Source organism: Haliotis asinina, chromosome 7, assembly GCF_037392515.1.
Source record: "Haliotis asinina isolate JCU_RB_2024 chromosome 7, JCU_Hal_asi_v2, whole genome shotgun sequence".
Classification (NCBI taxonomy): Eukaryota; Metazoa; Mollusca; class Gastropoda; order Lepetellida; family Haliotidae; genus Haliotis; species Haliotis asinina.
In genome coordinates this window covers 19,063,121-19,081,291 of record NC_090286.1, presented here as the reverse complement: position 1 = coordinate 19,081,291, position 18,171 = coordinate 19,063,121, and the positions used below count along the sequence as shown (strand labels likewise).

The following is an 18,171-nucleotide window of genomic DNA, read 5'->3' as shown; positions in this document are numbered from 1 at the left end:
TACTGTCTTTGTTGCACCCAATAATGTTGAGTGCTAGGCAGGGACCAGCAAGTACCCTATTTTTTAAGTTTTTGTTTTATAATGTGGCCAGGGACTGAATTCCTGATCTGCTCTCCATGTGGACACTCCAACCACTACACCATAGAGGTGGTCCAATACAATGATGAAAAAGTACAACAGGTCATAGACAATATAACGTCTTGCCATGGTATGACAGACTTGCTTGGTAGCATTTATCACCTGCTATGTATTTCAGTTTAAATAGCACAACTGCAAGCATACCCAAAGTCATCCCCGAGTTGAACTGTTGGTAAGTTCATGTTACTCTGTTATGATCATGAGATTGTGAGAAGGAACAACAGAGAACGCTATGCTTTCAGATTGTGATAGCACTTCATGACTCTAAAAAAGATGTTGTATCCTGCTCCATGTACGTGTGCCCATTACTGTAATGCTCTGGTATGATGTCACGTGGAGTGATGTGCCCATGTAAGATGTATGATACCTCATAGGCTGATGTGTACTCATGTGGTGTGTATGAAGCCACATGGAGTAATGTGCCCATGTAGGATGTATGATACCTCATAGGCTGATGTGTACTCATGTGGTGTGTATGAAGCCACATGGAGTGATGTGCCCATGTAGGATGTATGATACCTCATAGGCTGATGTGTGCTCATGTGGTGTGTATGAAGCCACATGGAGTGATGTGCCCATGTAAGATGTATGATACCTCATAGGCTGATGTGTACTCATGTGGTGTGTATGAAGCCACATGGAGTGATGTGCCCATGTAGGATGTATGATACCTCATAGGCTGATGTGTGCTCATGTGGTGTGTATGAAGCCACATGGAGTGATGTGCCCATGTAAGATGTATGATACCTCACAGGCTGATGTGTGCTCATGTGGTGTGTATGAAGCCACATGGAGTGATGTGCCCATGTAGGATGTATGATACCTCACAGGCTGATGTGTGCTCATGTGGTGTGTATGAAGCCACATGGAGTGATGTGCCCATGTAAGATGTATGATATCTCACAGGCTGATGTGTGCTCATGTGGTGTGTATGAAGCCACATGGAGTGATGTGCCCATGTAGGATGTATGATACCTCACAGGCTGATGTGTGCTCATGTGGTGTGTATGAAGCCACATGGAGTGATGTGCCCATGTAGGATGTATGATACCTCATAGGCTGATGTGTGCTCATGTGGTGTGTATGAAGCCACATGGAGTGATGTGCCCATGTAAGATGTATGATACCTCATAGGCTGATGTGTGCTCATGTGGTGTGTATGAAGCCACATGGAGTGATGTGCCCATGTAGGATGTATGATACCTCACAGGCTGATGTGTGCTCATGTGGTGTGTATGAAGCCACATGGAGTGATGTGCCCATGTAAGATGTATGATATCTCACAGGCTGATGTGTGCTCATGTGGTGTGTATGAAGCCACATGGAGTGATGTGCCCATGTAGGATGTATGATATCTCACAGGCTGATGTGTGCTCATGTGGTGTGTATGAAGCCACATGGAGTGATGTGCCCATGTAAGATGTATGATACCTCATAGGCTGATGTGTGCTCATGTGGTGTGTATGAAGCCACATGGAGTGATGTGCCCATGTAAGATGTATGATATCTCACAGGCTGATGTGTGCTCATGTGGTGTGTATGAAGCCACATGGAGTGATGTGCCCATGTAAGATGTATGATATCTCACAGGCTGATGTGTGCTCATGTGGTGTGTATGAAGCCACATGGAGTGATGTGCCCATGTAGGATGTATGATACCTCACAGGCTGATGTGTGCTCATGTGGTGTGTATGAAGCCACATGGAGTGATGTGCCCATGTAGGATGTATGATACCTCACAGGCTGATGTGTGCTCATGTGGTGTGTATGAAGCCACATGGAGTGATGTGCCCATGTAAGATGTATGATATCTCACAGGCTGATGTGTGCTCATGTGGTGTGTATGAAGCCACATGGAGTGATGTGCCCATGTAGGATGTATGATACCTCACAGGCTGATGTGTGCTCATGTGGTGTGTATGAAGCCACATGGAGTGATGTGCCCATGTAAGATGTATGATACCTCATAGGCTGATGTGTGCTCATGTTGTGTGTGATGCCATCTAGAGTAAGATGATTCATGAGTTATGTTTGCCTGACCTCATCTTCCACCAGGCTCCTCTTGATAGCTGACCAGGAGTTGTCTGGCATGTAAGTCTCAGTTGTGGCACTGCCAAAGTCACACACCTTGATCAGACCCTGGGCGCTCACCAGCAGATTCTCAATCTAAGGCAAACACAGAAGTTACAGTTTTATTCATCACACTGTTACCACAGTTCATGTCTGCACATGTCTCAACTAAATGCAATGCCTTTATAAACAGAGAGGTCTTGAGAACTATCAATGTCATTGAAATCTTTGTCCCAACAGGACACCTTTTGAGGTTATGATCTGAGAAGCTTCCACAGAAAGTGGAGGATTATCAGCTTGCAACAACTGAAAACGAAACAAAACTTGTTACCAAGCATGAACATAATACAAGAACTAAAGATGCCACATTGTGGTTCCCAAACACATTCCATCGGAGCATCAAAGACTGTTGAATAAACACACAGTCATCCCAAACAAAGCCTAGTATATTGAAACCTAGCTAACTGATATAATTACTGATTCTTCATGATTAGTTTCCTATTACTAGTTTTTTGATGCACTGTCAGCACACAAAATGGCAACATGATTTTTACGCAGCCAAGCATCGTGTAAATAATACTGTGACACAAACATGTTTCTTTGAAGAATGTCCTCCTTGGAGGACATGTAAGTATTTTTTTTGTCCATTAATAATCCCACGACAGTTGTAAACATATTTTGTAATAAAATATTTACAAAACAAAAACTTCATTTTGTCTTGTGAGACCACCCACTTTAGCTGTCAACTTTAGCTGTCAACCTGGAACCTCACTTTTCCAGCTGAATGAATCAGACGGAATGAGGGGAGGCGAGTGGCCATACCCCAAGGAGGACTTTGTTCAAAGAATTCATAACCTCTACAGGTTTGCATAATTCTTTTTCAGAAGTCCTCCTTTGGGGACATATGAGCATTAGACAGACTCCTAAAGACGCAAAAGTCATGGAGTGGTATTCATAGACTCCATTCTATGAGTGAATACCTTGACCCCGCCATAACGGCAAAAAGGTCGCTTATCTTTATGGATGCCCACAGTTCTCTTGATACAGTCAGGCCGCGTTAGTCCTGACCCCGACAATCCGATTCCTGTGTTATCTGAACAGTAGCTGGCTGTAACCAATCTTGTTTACTATATAAACTCATTACCTGTTGATTCATTAATCTGATGCTTCAGTCTCCTTATCCAGACATTAATTAGTGGTAACAGATTGGCTAGTTACACATGGTTTTGCTTCATTAATCCGGGGGTACATCAAAAAGGTTCGGATAATAGCCTTACCTCGTGAGCGCCTGTGATTAGCGCTGGTCTTCATCAGCTGACTTCAATTGTAATTGTTAACTGTGGTGACACTTCTGAGTTGAGCATGTTTTGTGATTTTAATCAGTTAATAGGTTTCACTTTTGTTTAGTTTGAGTAATACCTGTCATGTTTCCTTGCTGTATAAAATACCGATTAAGTCAAAATGAGATCAGCTGCACTTGACACCTGTTAGCCACAATTGCAAGTCCTGCCCCTAAGCGTAAACTTGTGAAATTACTGCCGCACAAAAAAGAGAAATTTCCAAATCTATTCAGATATTGCATTGATTGATTGTTATGTTATTATTCTACAAAATGTAATAAAGTCATTTGATACATGTATACGTTCATATGTTCTTGTCTCAGTATGTCAAAGGGAAGTAACTCTCCTGAAGTCGTGTTTGCTTCAGTAGTCTGTATGTTTCACTATCCAAACGTTTTTGATGAAAAACAGAAGTGTTCGGATTAACGCGGCTTGACTGTATATGCTTTAAGAGTTTTCCTCACATCCAAAATGCTCTCTTCCAACTCAACAGTTGAAGTGATAAGTTAGCTAAGTCATAAAAGAGAGGACTGGACATCCAATCTTATACAAGGGACATGTGCCAGGGAGGACTCATACGTTGGACGACTGTCCACACTTGCTAAAAAATGCTGCACCAGAGGGTATTGCCCTAAAGGAGCATCCTCAGCAGGATTGTGGAAGGCTGAAATAGCCGTAGAGTAGCCATGGATAGCAGATGTGGCCAAGCTGGTTTCCAACCAAGACTGTAAAAACTGGAAGATGTCAAAGAAGAAGGATCAAGAATCCCTCTATTTCCACACCAGCATGCATAACAGGCACATCTATCCTCATACTGTGCGTTAGTCGAATCCATCCAGGGCAGAGAGGTATGCTGAATGAACGGTATCATGCAGTTCCTAATAGTAATACGATACTGTTTCTCAAAGGAATGGGACTTTGATCTCAACATCTGGTTACTGGAGGTGAACGGGGCCAGGCAGTGACCTCTAAAAGCCGACTCATGGCTATGGCCAGATGGCCCCCTCCCCAGACGATCAAGGTCAAACAATGCATCCTCTCCCATCAAGTGGTATGATGAGCTCCAGGGGTCGACTGAGGCCTGCTATCCGACAACTGAGGGCTGATAACAAGCGAAAGGCAATATGCGTAGTTGGACCTTGCAGTCATACACAGAGCGAATGCTTCACTAGGGAGGCGAAACTCCGTTGGGTCAGGTCCGTCTGAGTGGACGACCATCTGCGGCAGCTCCATGGTGATATATCTGCAAGCAACCAAGCAACGCAGACATTCTGCATGAATGTCCTGAGGCGGCAGATTAGCTCCACAGGCAATGCAAGCAAGAAACTGTAACAAACAGGACCATACAATGGAAACAGCCGCAATATGCATACATAAACATACATATAGCAAAGATAAAATGCAACTAATTGCTGAAAAAGGCTAAAGCAAATTAAACCTGCTTAACATGGAACATCAGACAGCGAATAAAATGCCAGCTGCCTGTGTTTACATAATACACCAAACATATGGTAGACACAAGAGCACATGCTAAATGACAAGAAGAAGACACAGTCATCAATATCCCCCACATTTCCTCCAATTTCAGTCTAAGTCACACTTGTTGCCATGGAAACGCCAAAAATATTTTATTCAGAATTCCAAAACTATCACCAGTACACCACTAGACCAATCTATGTGTCACGTTTGGTGAAGAAAAAATGGTTTTAGAGTTCTGCTCCGGAAAAGACGGATGGATGGGGTGCATTTTAATGCCCTCGGCAAAATGCATTGCAGTGGATAAGAAAAGGACAGACGGGGTGCATTTTAATGACCTCGTCAAAACGCGTTGTGGTTGATAAAAAACATGACTTAACCAATTTTTTGCTGAAAGCTAATATGGATAAGGCAAACCTAGCCTAACTTATGCAAAAAATACATACATATATGCTGTGAACACACTGAGGCGCCTTACAGTAAGAGATGAATGTAAACTGAGAGGGATGCCATCTTGCCTGCCACATGGCAGGGGAAGAAGTCTGTACATCCATGTTACAATTCATGAATGAAAAAAGCAACCTATAAATTCCATCTAGCGCCCATGTGGTAGAAAAGGTATCATACATACAGATTGTGACTCTTTCTCACTCATAATGTAGGGAAGGACGAAGTAAACTTTTGAATGGACCACGCACATCAATCTTGTAGAACGACTGCATGAAAAAGCCAGGTACTAGGTTGAAGGCTAGAGTTACCTGCTCTTGGCTGTAGGGGGCCCTGGTGGAACCCTGTAAGGGTGGTCTCAAAAGGCAAAACAGGTTTTTTGTTTTGAAAATATTTTATTGCAAAATATGGTTACAACTGTCATGGGGTGCTTAATGGACATAAAAATGTTTATATGTATTCAAAGGAGGACGTCCCCTGAAAATGAATACTGATGTCTGTATGATCATCCAGTGTAGTCTGATGACATAACTGAGGACTTTGGGTGCGATGTTTTATGAAATATCATGTTTACATAAGTTCGAAAAGTGGTTAAAGCGTCGTGGTGACCTTGAAAGTAAGGTCATGGTCACCCAAATCAAATGGTGTCTGCGCAATCCCACAATGTAGGCTGTCACCAAATTAAAGGCACTGGGAACAAAAATGCGTTAGATATCGCGTTAACAAGAGTTTGAAAAGTGTTCAAAGGTCATAACAACCTTGTAGATAAGGCCAAGTTACCCCAATGTAGGCTGTCACCACGTTTGAAGATACTGGATACAACAGTGTATGAGATATCCCTTCAACCAGTGTTTGAAAGTGTTCAAAGTGTTGTGGTGACCTCGAAGATAAAGGTCACCATGAAAGATGGGCAAGCCTTCAATATATTATCTAAACATAAAAAACCTGAAGTGTGCTTCTCACTATATATTAGGTCATCTCTTGCTTTCCCAGAAAAAACACATTTGAGGTTTTTGTTTTGTTAGTAAGACAAACTCTTCACAGGTTTTACTTTTCATTAGTAAGATCTCTCCCAAGTTTCACTTTTTGTTAGTAAGACCTCTTAGACTTTTTGTAATTATCTTTTCCCTTTCTATATGTACATTAACATTCAAATGACACAGGAGTGTTTGAAATCAACTGAAAAATATCATTCAAGATTAAGTTTAAAGTGAAAATGTTTTCCCTAACAAGTCTGGAACTGCAACTCTCCAATTTGTGGGTAGACTCTCTACCACATGACCACCAGGCTGACAAAGGAAGTAGGGTTGAATCATCTATTTGTAGTTACTGTCGTTAAATAGATTTTACTTGTGCTTCTGTTATTGTTATGTGACTTAATCAAATGATCATCTATACTGTAATTATCCACCACTGACAGTATATGTTTGGAGAAAACATTTCTCACTTTTGGTAGATAATGTAAAACCGGGGTCAGATAATCCCTCCCCTCCAGTTTTACATTGTCTACCAAAATCTCAGGTGTATTTTCTCCTACACACAAAGCTTAGCAGCCTCTTCGGCCTACATGAAAACCTTGGACTGCACCTGGTGGGTATACATTAGCAATGAGTTTGAAGGTTCTTGCAAGGGGTTGCTCTTACATGTGGCAATATACGTAATTCAACATAGCATCAGACACATGCAGATACGATGTGAGAGGTCAACTAAGGTCTGGATGGCCAGATAACAAGTAAATGTAAATGGCAATACCTTCAGATCCCGGTGTACAATGGGTGGTTTCTGCTTGTGCATATGTTGTACACCCTTACAAGTCTGGTAGAACACCTTCAGCACCTGGTCACAGGGCAGGGGGGATGACTGTGCATTCAGAATGTGTACTAGTTCACCACCTGCAACAAACAGAAGATGGGATGTTCCAGCGGTCTTCCTGGCCATCTCTGTAGCACCCAAAGTTAGGCTATACTTACATGAGACCAGCAGACTCGTCAGACATAAGAAGACCCTTGGTGGTGCTGCACGTACCTGAACACAGCTCAGTGAGCAGGAGGTATTCATGTTGGCCATGATCTGACTCTTCCTTCCCTATAGCTGCTGCAGTGATGAACTGAACTATGTGTGGGTGGCCAGACAGTTTCTTCTGACACAGGTTCAGGAAAACCAAAACTAGACGGATGGATAGAGAAGATCAGATGGTTGTTTCTCTGGGCATAAGTATTACATGGACAAACAGCCTTGTAGCTTTCCCCAATAGTTTCTGCCATGATCAAGTTAATGGAAGAGCAATTATGCCACATAATTCATTAGCTCGTCCAAAGGGATAGAGAAAGTAAAAATATTTTCTGTAAATATTTTGAAACTAACTGGGATATTGTATCTTTTGCAGTCTGATCACTGTTAACAATTAATGTGATCATCGTGATGCACAACATAATAACAAGAACTGATAATAATATTTAAATGTCTAGGGTCCCCATTTTGTTGTCCAGGACACCTGAAAATATAGCTCATGAGTCCCCAGCACCCTCAAATACAGACTCAAGGTAAATCCGTGAGTTACATCTGACACAGTATAATAAGTTTAATGGGTGAGGAAAGCTAAAGGTCATGTAAATGTCTGATTGACAGGGGGTGCTGATAAACCTATACACGTAACTGCACGTCGTACCCATATGTAGCAACATGTCACACTAGGGATTTCTAATCCCGACATAACTCAAAGCAAGTCAGCAGCTGGGGCAATGTCTACACATTTCATAAGCAGTGCTTGTTTATGTCTCAATTAGACTTTACCTAGTGAGCAATCTCTTGACTAATCCTGTATCACCTGTCACATTCTTACTCTTACAATGAAAACAAAGCTGCATTGTTGAGTAACTGTCAGTTGCTGATGCAACACTAAGGAAATAGGAATGATTGGCAACAGTTTACCACGGAGGTTGTTCTGTTTTAGACACTGGGCATATCAGAATTATACTAAACAATTATTGTTGGTATATTTTTTATGCCTTTTTTATCAGTATTCCAGCAATATCACAGCAGGAGACTCCAGAAATGGGCTTCACATATTGTACCCATGTAGGGAGTCAAACCTCGGTCTTCGGCATGATAAGCAAATGCTTAAACCACTTGGCTACCCCTTCGACCCAAATTGTGTCCAGAGATATGTCTAGAGCAAACCACACAAACAGACTAACAATCCCTCAGAACATCTGACACTGTCTCACACAAGGGAATTTATGTCCACAATGGTTATAACCAGCTATTCCCCTACCTAACATTTCCAATCATTACATGTTTTCAGTCCGCCATTACGATTCCATTTCATAGCATGATAATACAGGAAAATCCATGAGAAGCAACCAGCATGTCAATATGATGATCCTACCATCCTTGTGACATCAGTATACGACTTAAATTTTAATGCATCAGTAAAGTAGAAAACACAAAAGATAAATTTTAAAATCTAAAAAAAATTTAATCCAAAGATGCCACTAATGTCTTGTCTGTTTAGTTTACATACCACCTTACAAGAATCACGTTATTAGGCATGGGACCCTGCTTATAGATATATTTTCATATCTTATATTCTTGATAATATTTTCAAATTTCAAAAATGCCAAATGTACTTTTAAACAGAACCTGGAGCCATTTACATTATTTTGTTAATAGAAGGTTATCAACATAAGAAAGGCCAGTTATTGGTAATGTAAAAAGGAGGTTCTAGATAAAGCTGTTAGTTTGACTGGGAATACTAGGATTTTCCACACCATAAGCTACTCTACCCAATCCATTAAAAGGGAAATCTGCTTCCGCTGGTGTTTTGATCTCAGCTACAGGTAAAGATGTTTTGGAGCAAATTAGAAAGGGAAATTGTTTATTATCTCTGCAAATTTGAAATGTTTGACATTATAGTGCAAGTGTTTTCATACATCAGGCCTACCCTACTACTACAACATCGCTAAAAATATACAGCCAACGAAAGAATTGAAAGCATGACAATACGTCTGGCGAGACTTTGGGACTGCTTCAACTAAAAAGACGGGCTATTGACAGAAAACACATGCCAGCCATGGGAATTCAACAGTTCATAAAATACATCATCTTTTCTGAGGGTAGGCTGAATGATATTGAAGGACTGTAATTTTTGTATTCATTATTCATTCACAGATTTTTTAATGCTATCCTATCGAAAACCAAAAACACAAGGATACATTAGTAACTAATTTATGTCTGTTGTAACATGATCAAACTGCAAAAATCAGCGGAAGTGGACTAAAGAACGGTTCGTGGAATGCGTATTGTGACATGTTTAGGTAGTGGATGTTTTGTTCTTGGACAGTGTTTTGTGCTCGCAAATGCACTACGCTTCGTGGAAAGGACTTCTGCACAAGATTTCCATGCATGTATCGGATATATAGAGCAGTTCGTGATTCTGCAAAACAGTATTAGGGTTAGGTTAGGAGAGTTATGACATTGATTATATGACGTCTGTGTGTTGGATGTTGAACGGTTGACATATTAGAAATTAGATGAGTTGGTCATAATCGGACCTCAATGGGATATTGCCAGTGTGTGGTGTCTTACACTCGTTAGTTTATTGTAGACAGACAATTGTGGGGAAATAAAATTTGGGGTTGGATAAATGGAATTTTGTTTTGTTTTGTAAATTCCACTGAAAAACAGGAAGTTATGACAAAGCAGTGTCAACTTGAAGTCACATACCCATGACTGAACATAGTAGTACTTGAAGATGCCAGAACATGTTCCAGTCAATAGAAGCTGCTAATTATAAGCTGAGGAGATATGCAGTCCTTAATTTGACAATAATGTATCATTGTGACAGTAGGTGACAGCAGAACCAAATTGTTTTGTTTCGACTACAAGTCTTTTCTGCCATATTGTTTTCAATAATGATCCAAGGATACAAGAAATCTGATCTCTGTCATGATGGCCTTTGTCTTCTCCTCATCATTTGCGAGCAGCCTCTGTCAATAGAATAAAAACATCTGATTGGCAACTGACAAATGGTCCCAGGAACCAGATAACATGATTCAGGTCTACTACCTGTCTTTGCTTAACCCATTCAGGGCGAGGGCAAATGAAAGTGGAGTCTCAACATGGTACTGATATTAAAACTCCATGAATGAACCCATCGACAAGTCCACTCAAGCATCAATGATCTTGAAAAGGTCACATCTGACACAATCATGACACAAGATATATGGTGAGTTTGCAACCTGCTGTTCATATCTTATCTTATGGCAAATGTACATGAAGTAACAAGACACTTCCATAACTGCCACATTTGCGACCATGTCTAATATCTTGATCTTCAATGTCAAATGGGAGAACAATACTGATTTCAAAGTTATAGTCAATATAACTTGATACGAAATTCCCTATATAGAGGTATTTTTAAATGGATGTGACAGCTAGCTGTATGTGTGCAAGTACTTGAAGTTATAAGGTCATTATTAACACAGCAAAGTCAACTATTGAACAGTCCAAAAGCTAAATATGACAGCTTGCAGTCTCTGATGATCACATGAAATGTAACCAAGCTATCAAAACTAGTTGAGGATGCTGATCAATTGGACAGTGTGTGGTTACCTTGAGTGCATACTCCTTCCCACTGCTGATGTCCTGTGCAACAAACACAAAGGCAAAGCCACCTGCAAACAAAAATCTGGTTTTACTAATTCATAACTAATCTCTGATCTCTTAACTAGTAACCGATGTGAACATCAACTACTTTTTTTTTCAGGCACACATTTTCCTAGGGTTTGAAAAGTGAACATTGTCTGAGAATTGCACTTTTGTGGTCCTGGATCTGCGTACGGCTATAAAATTACACAGAACTGTAGAATGTAATATTTCCTATCCATTAGTATAAACATGGGTGCGACTACCTCAGCAGTTTGAGAAAATAGACACTGCTAAATGTTGTCCAAAATTCTGTATGTGTTAAACAACAGTCAATTTCTCTGGGGATTTTTATCATGCACCAATAAAAGTACTCTGCTATGACTATTCTGATTTGGCATATTTATGGGAAGTGTGAGCAAAGAAAACACAACTTTATATCTGAACAACAAAAGTACATATGAAATGGATTTATGTGCTAATGCATAATAATATACATACAACATTAAAAATGATCTGCACTAAAATGTCAAAATCAATTTACTTCTATGACATCAAACATCGACAGAGAGGTCACGCATGTGTACAGATAAGGGGGCATAACTCTGCTATGCTTTACATTAGGTCAATGTAACTCAGATCCCATGGTGAGAATTTGCTATAGTACAGACACAATATTTTTGTTGTTTTGTTCATGGTGAACCAAACTTTTCAAATACAAAGTTTTGATAGTTTCACAATTTATAAGAAGAAATGCCAGTGTACTACATGAGAATGGAGGTAATAGCGATTTGGTTGCCCTATCTGATATGTAGGTTAGTTTTGGGATTATCATATCCTCCTAACTGTACAGATGTATTTTGACCACTTTTGACCATCATTATTAATGGAGTAACAGTCACATGTTCAAATTTAATGAAATGACTGAAAATTAATACAACATTTCAGATGATGTCATGTCAAGTTTCATGCACTTTGTGACATCAGAAAAAGACGACATTGGTTTGCTGATTAGTATTTATATTAACTGTATAAATGGTCTTGGTTGCCATGTCAGAATTCAACACTATTTTAACAAAACATAAAATTATTGGTTTTACCATTGAAATTGTGTCCTGAATAAATGAACAGTTGAATGGTTTTACAGCAGATCTTATTGTAAGAAACACATGCACCTGATTGGCATCAATTGAACGTAAATGAAAACAAAATTTTCACAGCACCTGAGTATGCAATGAAAGGTAAAACAATATCACATTTTCAGTAAGGAACTCTTTTTAGGACGTAACATTTGTCCAAATTAAGACATGACCTGGTTTACATATATTTTTACAATTGTCATATAAATGTTGTTTGAGTTAGATATCCTGCCATCACAATATGTTTTAACTGAATTTGAATTGATTGTATAGTGGAAGCTGTTTAATCCAACACGCTTTGGGACTGAAAAAATAATCAAATTTTATGCGAGTGTTGACAACCTGCTGGATTAGACAGATGCCGGTTTGGACAGCTTCCACTGTATAGTCAAAAACACTGATAATGAATAATGAAAACATAAGACCTTTTTGACAAACTCACACCTGGTCAATCAATATTCATAACTGTTTTGTCTAAGAAAAGACACAAACAAATTCAATGAACAAGGAAACCAAAAAATAACACATAATTAACACACAATTATCACTTATTCATGACATAATGTGCACTGCTGATTATGAAATAAACAAAATTATAAGCGTATAATCATAATTCAAAAGTGCAATATTTTGTACTTGGGTCTACTAAACTTGAAATGAAAGACCTGGGATACCAAACACAGTCAGAGCCATTGGGTGTGCACAAAGTGTAACAAAATCTTTTCATTGGCTGACCCATTTGCTGATACACTTAGCCGGCTCTCTATTTATGGTGCATAAGCCCAATAGTTGTTAATTTCAAACTGCATGTGGTCAGTGACTGAAGCTGTGTTGTCATTAGCAGATGGTTGATGACCGGGAAGGTCAAAATCGTAACGCTTCATGGTTCAATGAGTGTAGCCTTCACAGTACTTCCAATGCATTGTTATGGCTGAATGAACACTTGGAGGCTCTGACAAATTACAAAGAAAACAGGATTAACGTGGAGGTTCTTTACTTTGGGCAAATATGAAAATTGCAAGTAAAGAGATTATATGTACTTATTTGTTTTACATAAAAAAAAATCTGATTTTATGTACACAGATGAGACTTAAATAAACATTTCACTGATTCATATAAATATATAAATAATGTTATTTACATGTCATCATTGTCCGTGACATCACATTCGCTGTCTTTGAATTTAAGTTCCGACACATGGTCTGTGTTGGCAATGCACCCGATGATGTTGTTTACAATATTGTCCATCAGGGTTTAGGGTTGGGAAATCAATGTTCATGTTACGCCTTTTCCAGAGTAGGTTCACGCAAGCTGATTTGCAACAGTTGTAACTTCCTTCCTCCTCGTGGGCTATTTTTCAACATGTTTGTTTTTTTCAACTTTATAGGCTGAATTGGCATTTTTGACGATTTGTTTCATTAAGTGCATACTGAAAGGTATCAGATTCTGCAAAGACGTGTTTTACGTTGCATGTGACTTTTAAATATGTGCGCCTAAACATTTCATAAAATGTATAAATCATTTTCATTAATATTATCAGTTTTACTTATGACTATGAGGTTGAATAAAATCGCTGTTTAGCAACCTGTTCATATGAAACTATCATAATAGTCCCAACGTATTGAATACTGTACATCACAGGACCTAAAGCACATGTTGCAGTAATGGTTAGTCTCCATTAATCTTCTAACACGTGTAAAGGCTAAATGTAGATACTGAAATTAGTTTCATGAAAAAATATCTGAACGATACACAAACCTGTCACCATACATCATAATACTGAAGTGTAATCGGAATATGACAGGGTGATTGTGTTTACTCTTGTTCAACTGACCTTCACCTCAAAGAAACTGCCTAATATATGCAACAATGTTGATGTGTGACAACACTCCCAGTGACTCATTTCTTTCAAAATGGTAGCTTCGTTGACAAGGTAACACAGGATTTTGCGAGGACTATTTCCTTGATTCAGGGATCGTTTGTACAAAAATGTGATGTAAGTGATCAGAATGATTCTTACTATCTGTGTATAGCTATATCTTTTCATGGTTTACCTTGTAATTAACAAACAGGCCAGAAATGCTAATAAGTACAATTGTTGTTCTGCATGATTTTGCATCAGTCATGGTGTCACTCTGTACAGAAATTTTGACAGTTTTTTATAGACAGACCTCTCAAAGGACTTAAAGAATACACTAATTAGCTGACCCATGCTGTCCACCCCTATTTAGTTAACAAGGTGACCCTGAGTGACTACAGACAATAGTAACAGATTTCTATCTCCTGGGCCCTTCTTTGACTGACTGACCAAACCTTTTGGTTTCCAGGTGATGAACATGAAAATATACATTCTTAGTACTGACTGGGAAGTTGATTCTGTACACATATAAGCATCAGGAGAACATGGAAACACATTTTACAATAGGTTTAGTCTGAACTTTGAGGTCTTGAATAGGAATTTACCTGGATAACAGAGCTTCTTGACATTTTGGGTATTCAAGTGAGTGGGTGAGTGAGTGAGTGAGTGAGTGAGTGGGTGGGTGAGTGAGTGAGGGAGGTTAGTTTTACGCCGCACGCAGCAACATTCCAGCTATATGGTGGCGGTCTGGACCAGACAATCGAGTCTGGACCAGATAATCCAGTGATCAACAACATGAACATCTGTGCAATTGGGAACCGATGACGTGTGTCAACATGTGTCAGCGAGCCTGACCACACAATCCCGTTAGTCGCCTCTTAGGACAAGCATAGTCGCCTTTTATGGCAAGCATGGGCTGCTGAAGGCCTATTCTACCACGGTACCTTCAACGGTTTTGGGTACTCAAGAGCTGGACAAGTTTGAAAACTGATGGCTTTTCCAATAATAAAGCTTATAGTACACTTTCCTTAAATCTTGTTAAACAGGACATATTAAAACAAAATGAAATTCATCATCCATGTAACTGGAACAGGACAGACTTGTTCTATATTTTATGTCAACACCATAATAACTTACTGTTTTAACATAGAAGTTTTGTGAAGAGTTGGAATTTTAGAAATGTTTTGCATAAATTGCAGAAACTGATTTTTTAAAACAATATTGCAAAGTGAAAGTATCAATAATATGTTCACACAATCTACACTTAGCAAAACTGGACAACTGTCTTCCAATTAACAGGAAAGCATGATCAATGAGTCTTTGTTTAATGACAGGCAGAAAGAGACATTCAATTTTGCTTACACCATACATAAAAAATCAAGGGTTGCAATATGTCTTCATTTATAAATAATAATGCATCAGATGAACAGTAGTATATACAATGGGGGTTTTAAAACACTTTCAAGAAAAGTCTCTACAAAGCCTTATTTACTAAATAAGGCTTTGGTTGGGTCCTTAGCTCTTGCTACTATTACCCCTACTACTTAACGTGTGTTGGAGGTAACACTGTGCCGTACGGTACGATCAATACACGTTTATATCGATGAAACAGTTTAACGTGAACCGCCTATGATCTCTTTGGTGTTCGTAATAAAGGCTTGCTGGGCTTTTTGTATCCCTTGTTCTATGTACTTTTTTTTCTCGTCTTCGCTGATAGCAGACTTACGAGACTTGGACCGAATATCTTGTTTCATTCCGTTATATTTTGTGAGTTCAGAGAGGATTGAACGAAACTCCTCTTCTGAGATCTTACTATCAGAGAGTGCCGTGGAAATACGCCCACTTACTGTGTTGAGCTTTGCTTCGGCCAGAATCCTGATCTCGTCGTGTTTCAATGCCTTACGATGCAGTCTGCGTGATATCAACTTAAGTGCCAAAGCTGCCAACCCTGCCACCCAAGCTGTTATTTCAATACCTAGCACTATAGGTGTAGCCACGATGGTAGCTAACAATCCAACACCTGCCGCCCCTAGTCCCATGCTGGTTGTCATAAGGGTAGTGTCAGCCCCGTCCAAGATATTGAAAGCTCTATGGTACTTTTTATATAGTGCTCTTCGCGTGTCACGGTCTTGTTCTAGTTGGCGTTTCACGTCACATAACTGCCTCAAGCGGAACCCATCTACGGTTTCCAGCGTCTTCGCTACTTCATCTACGCCTGGGTACAGGCCCATCCTATAATATATATTATGAAAGATATTTTAATTGGGTTTCAGTTAATAGTCTATTAATGAATTTGAAGTCTACAAGATCTAGACTATTAGTCAGGGTAATAAAAACCCCACTGAGGCTTATTAAGCGGTTTATAGGACCCGCGGGGGTATCCTGTTGTATAACAATACGACAATATTGGTCTCGGTGTTCGTCAAACCAGTGTATTGACACCCCGGGTAAAATTTGGTGTACTCTTGAGGTGTTTTCATTACCTAAATAGGAAAAGAAGACTTCTATGATGAGTGTGAAAGGGAGTAATATTCTATCAAGATATATACTATAAGGATTATTGCTAAATGTTAATTTATTTTTTGGTACAGACTTTAACCTATTTTTTCGATACCAATAGTTATCATGTGTAATTCACTCTCCGAAATGAAATCCCCGGGCCAGATACCGTTGTTCCTAATCTTAGAGATATATCCCCCTGTATCTGCGTCTATTGTGATATAAGGTGAGGTGAATGTTAAGTTGATCAGCCATTTGGGCTCTTTTAAATCTGGTAACGGCACCCGTCTGTACACGTTGTCTTTGAAGTGCAGGATGTATAATTCATCTTCCTCACCAGGCTGATCGAATCCCTCCGTATCTCCTAGGTCGTTAAGCGTAGTGTTGGGATGACTGGTCATTATTATACTATTACGATATAATTTCCAACTGGTTTTTTGATAATAATTCAGGGGTGAACTTCATACCCATGAAGTGTATGTTGTCAGGTAGGAAGATCTTGGTTAGTGATATCGTAGCGTAGGGGGAGCCGAGCCTAATATTGAGAAACCAGTCGTTATTGGGTAAAAACACCCACTTGTCATCTTCGGTGAAGACGAGCATATATGGCTTGTTTCGGGCGACGGTAGTGCTCTCAACATCATCTAAGTCGAACAGTTTACCCCCGAACGATGGGTATATTATCCAGTTATCACCGGTGTTGACAAGGGCGTACTTAGTGTTGACTGTTGCTCTTGTGGTATCTACTATATCATTTAGGGTTCCACCGGAGACTTCAACGCGTTTGTAAATGTTGTTTTTCAGTTGCAAGGCGTACGATTTACCATCTACTCCGGGAGCGTCGAAACCGCGCGTGTCTCCGAGGTCGGAGATCCCGATATTGACGCATTTTTTCACTCAGGGCCCTTGTGCGCTGGTCATTTTACATGAAGCGTTAAGCTGAGGTATCCTATATTTACAGGATTATGATTTATATCTAACACCGATATTATCAGCTCAGGTATGTTGCCCTGGGTTAATCTCTTATACTGCCGTGGTGAAAACGACTCGGTTCTACCGTCGTTGTATTTCTCAGTTTTCACCGGCACTGCTCTCAGTATAGTGGAAGGGTGACCTCCTTGAATGTTGTACGTTGTGCTCACCTGACCGAGATGAATGTACAGCTCTCGGTACGGTACTAGGCCGGGTAACTTCGTACCTGTGACGGTTGTTGTTGGTTTTATTTCGTCAGGAGACATACCGAGTATCCTCGCTAATGGTCGGCCGAGCCTCAAGGAGGTTCTTCCGTTGTTGATTAACACCACTGTGCCGTTTGAGTCGTTCATCTTGAGTTCGGCTCCCAGGGGTTTGAAGACCTCGTCGTTTAGAGAGCACACGCTGTAGTAGCCGTCAGTTATCTGACTGCGAGCCCCACTGACGAACAGCTTATTGTTGCTGGCGTTGATGTTAGTCGATTGCGGTAGGTAGGTGATATCGCAGAGTGCGACTTCGAGTTGACCTGACGTGTTATCGATCGCGTGCGTCAGCTGCACGGCCTCACCGCTCGTTATTCCTGGAA

General features: G+C 40.0%; 1 protein-coding gene across 1 annotated transcript in view; it reads right to left on the bottom strand.

Moving 5' to 3' along the window:
* The window catches only part of LOC137290509 (cyclin-G-associated kinase-like), a 69,791-nt gene that overhangs the window by 35,196 nt on the left and 16,424 nt on the right, over positions 1-18,171 (bottom strand). Inside the window, exons 2-6 of the mRNA XM_067821489.1 lie at positions 11,085-11,146; positions 10,400-10,459; positions 7,497-7,611; positions 7,224-7,363; positions 2,179-2,304 (exon numbers count right to left, since the gene is read on the bottom strand). Of these exons, the coding sequence (XP_067677590.1) occupies positions 2,179-2,304; positions 7,224-7,363; positions 7,497-7,611; positions 10,400-10,459; positions 11,085-11,146 (503 nt within the window). The remainder of the gene's footprint in view (positions 1-2,178; positions 2,305-7,223; positions 7,364-7,496; positions 7,612-10,399; positions 10,460-11,084; positions 11,147-18,171) is intronic.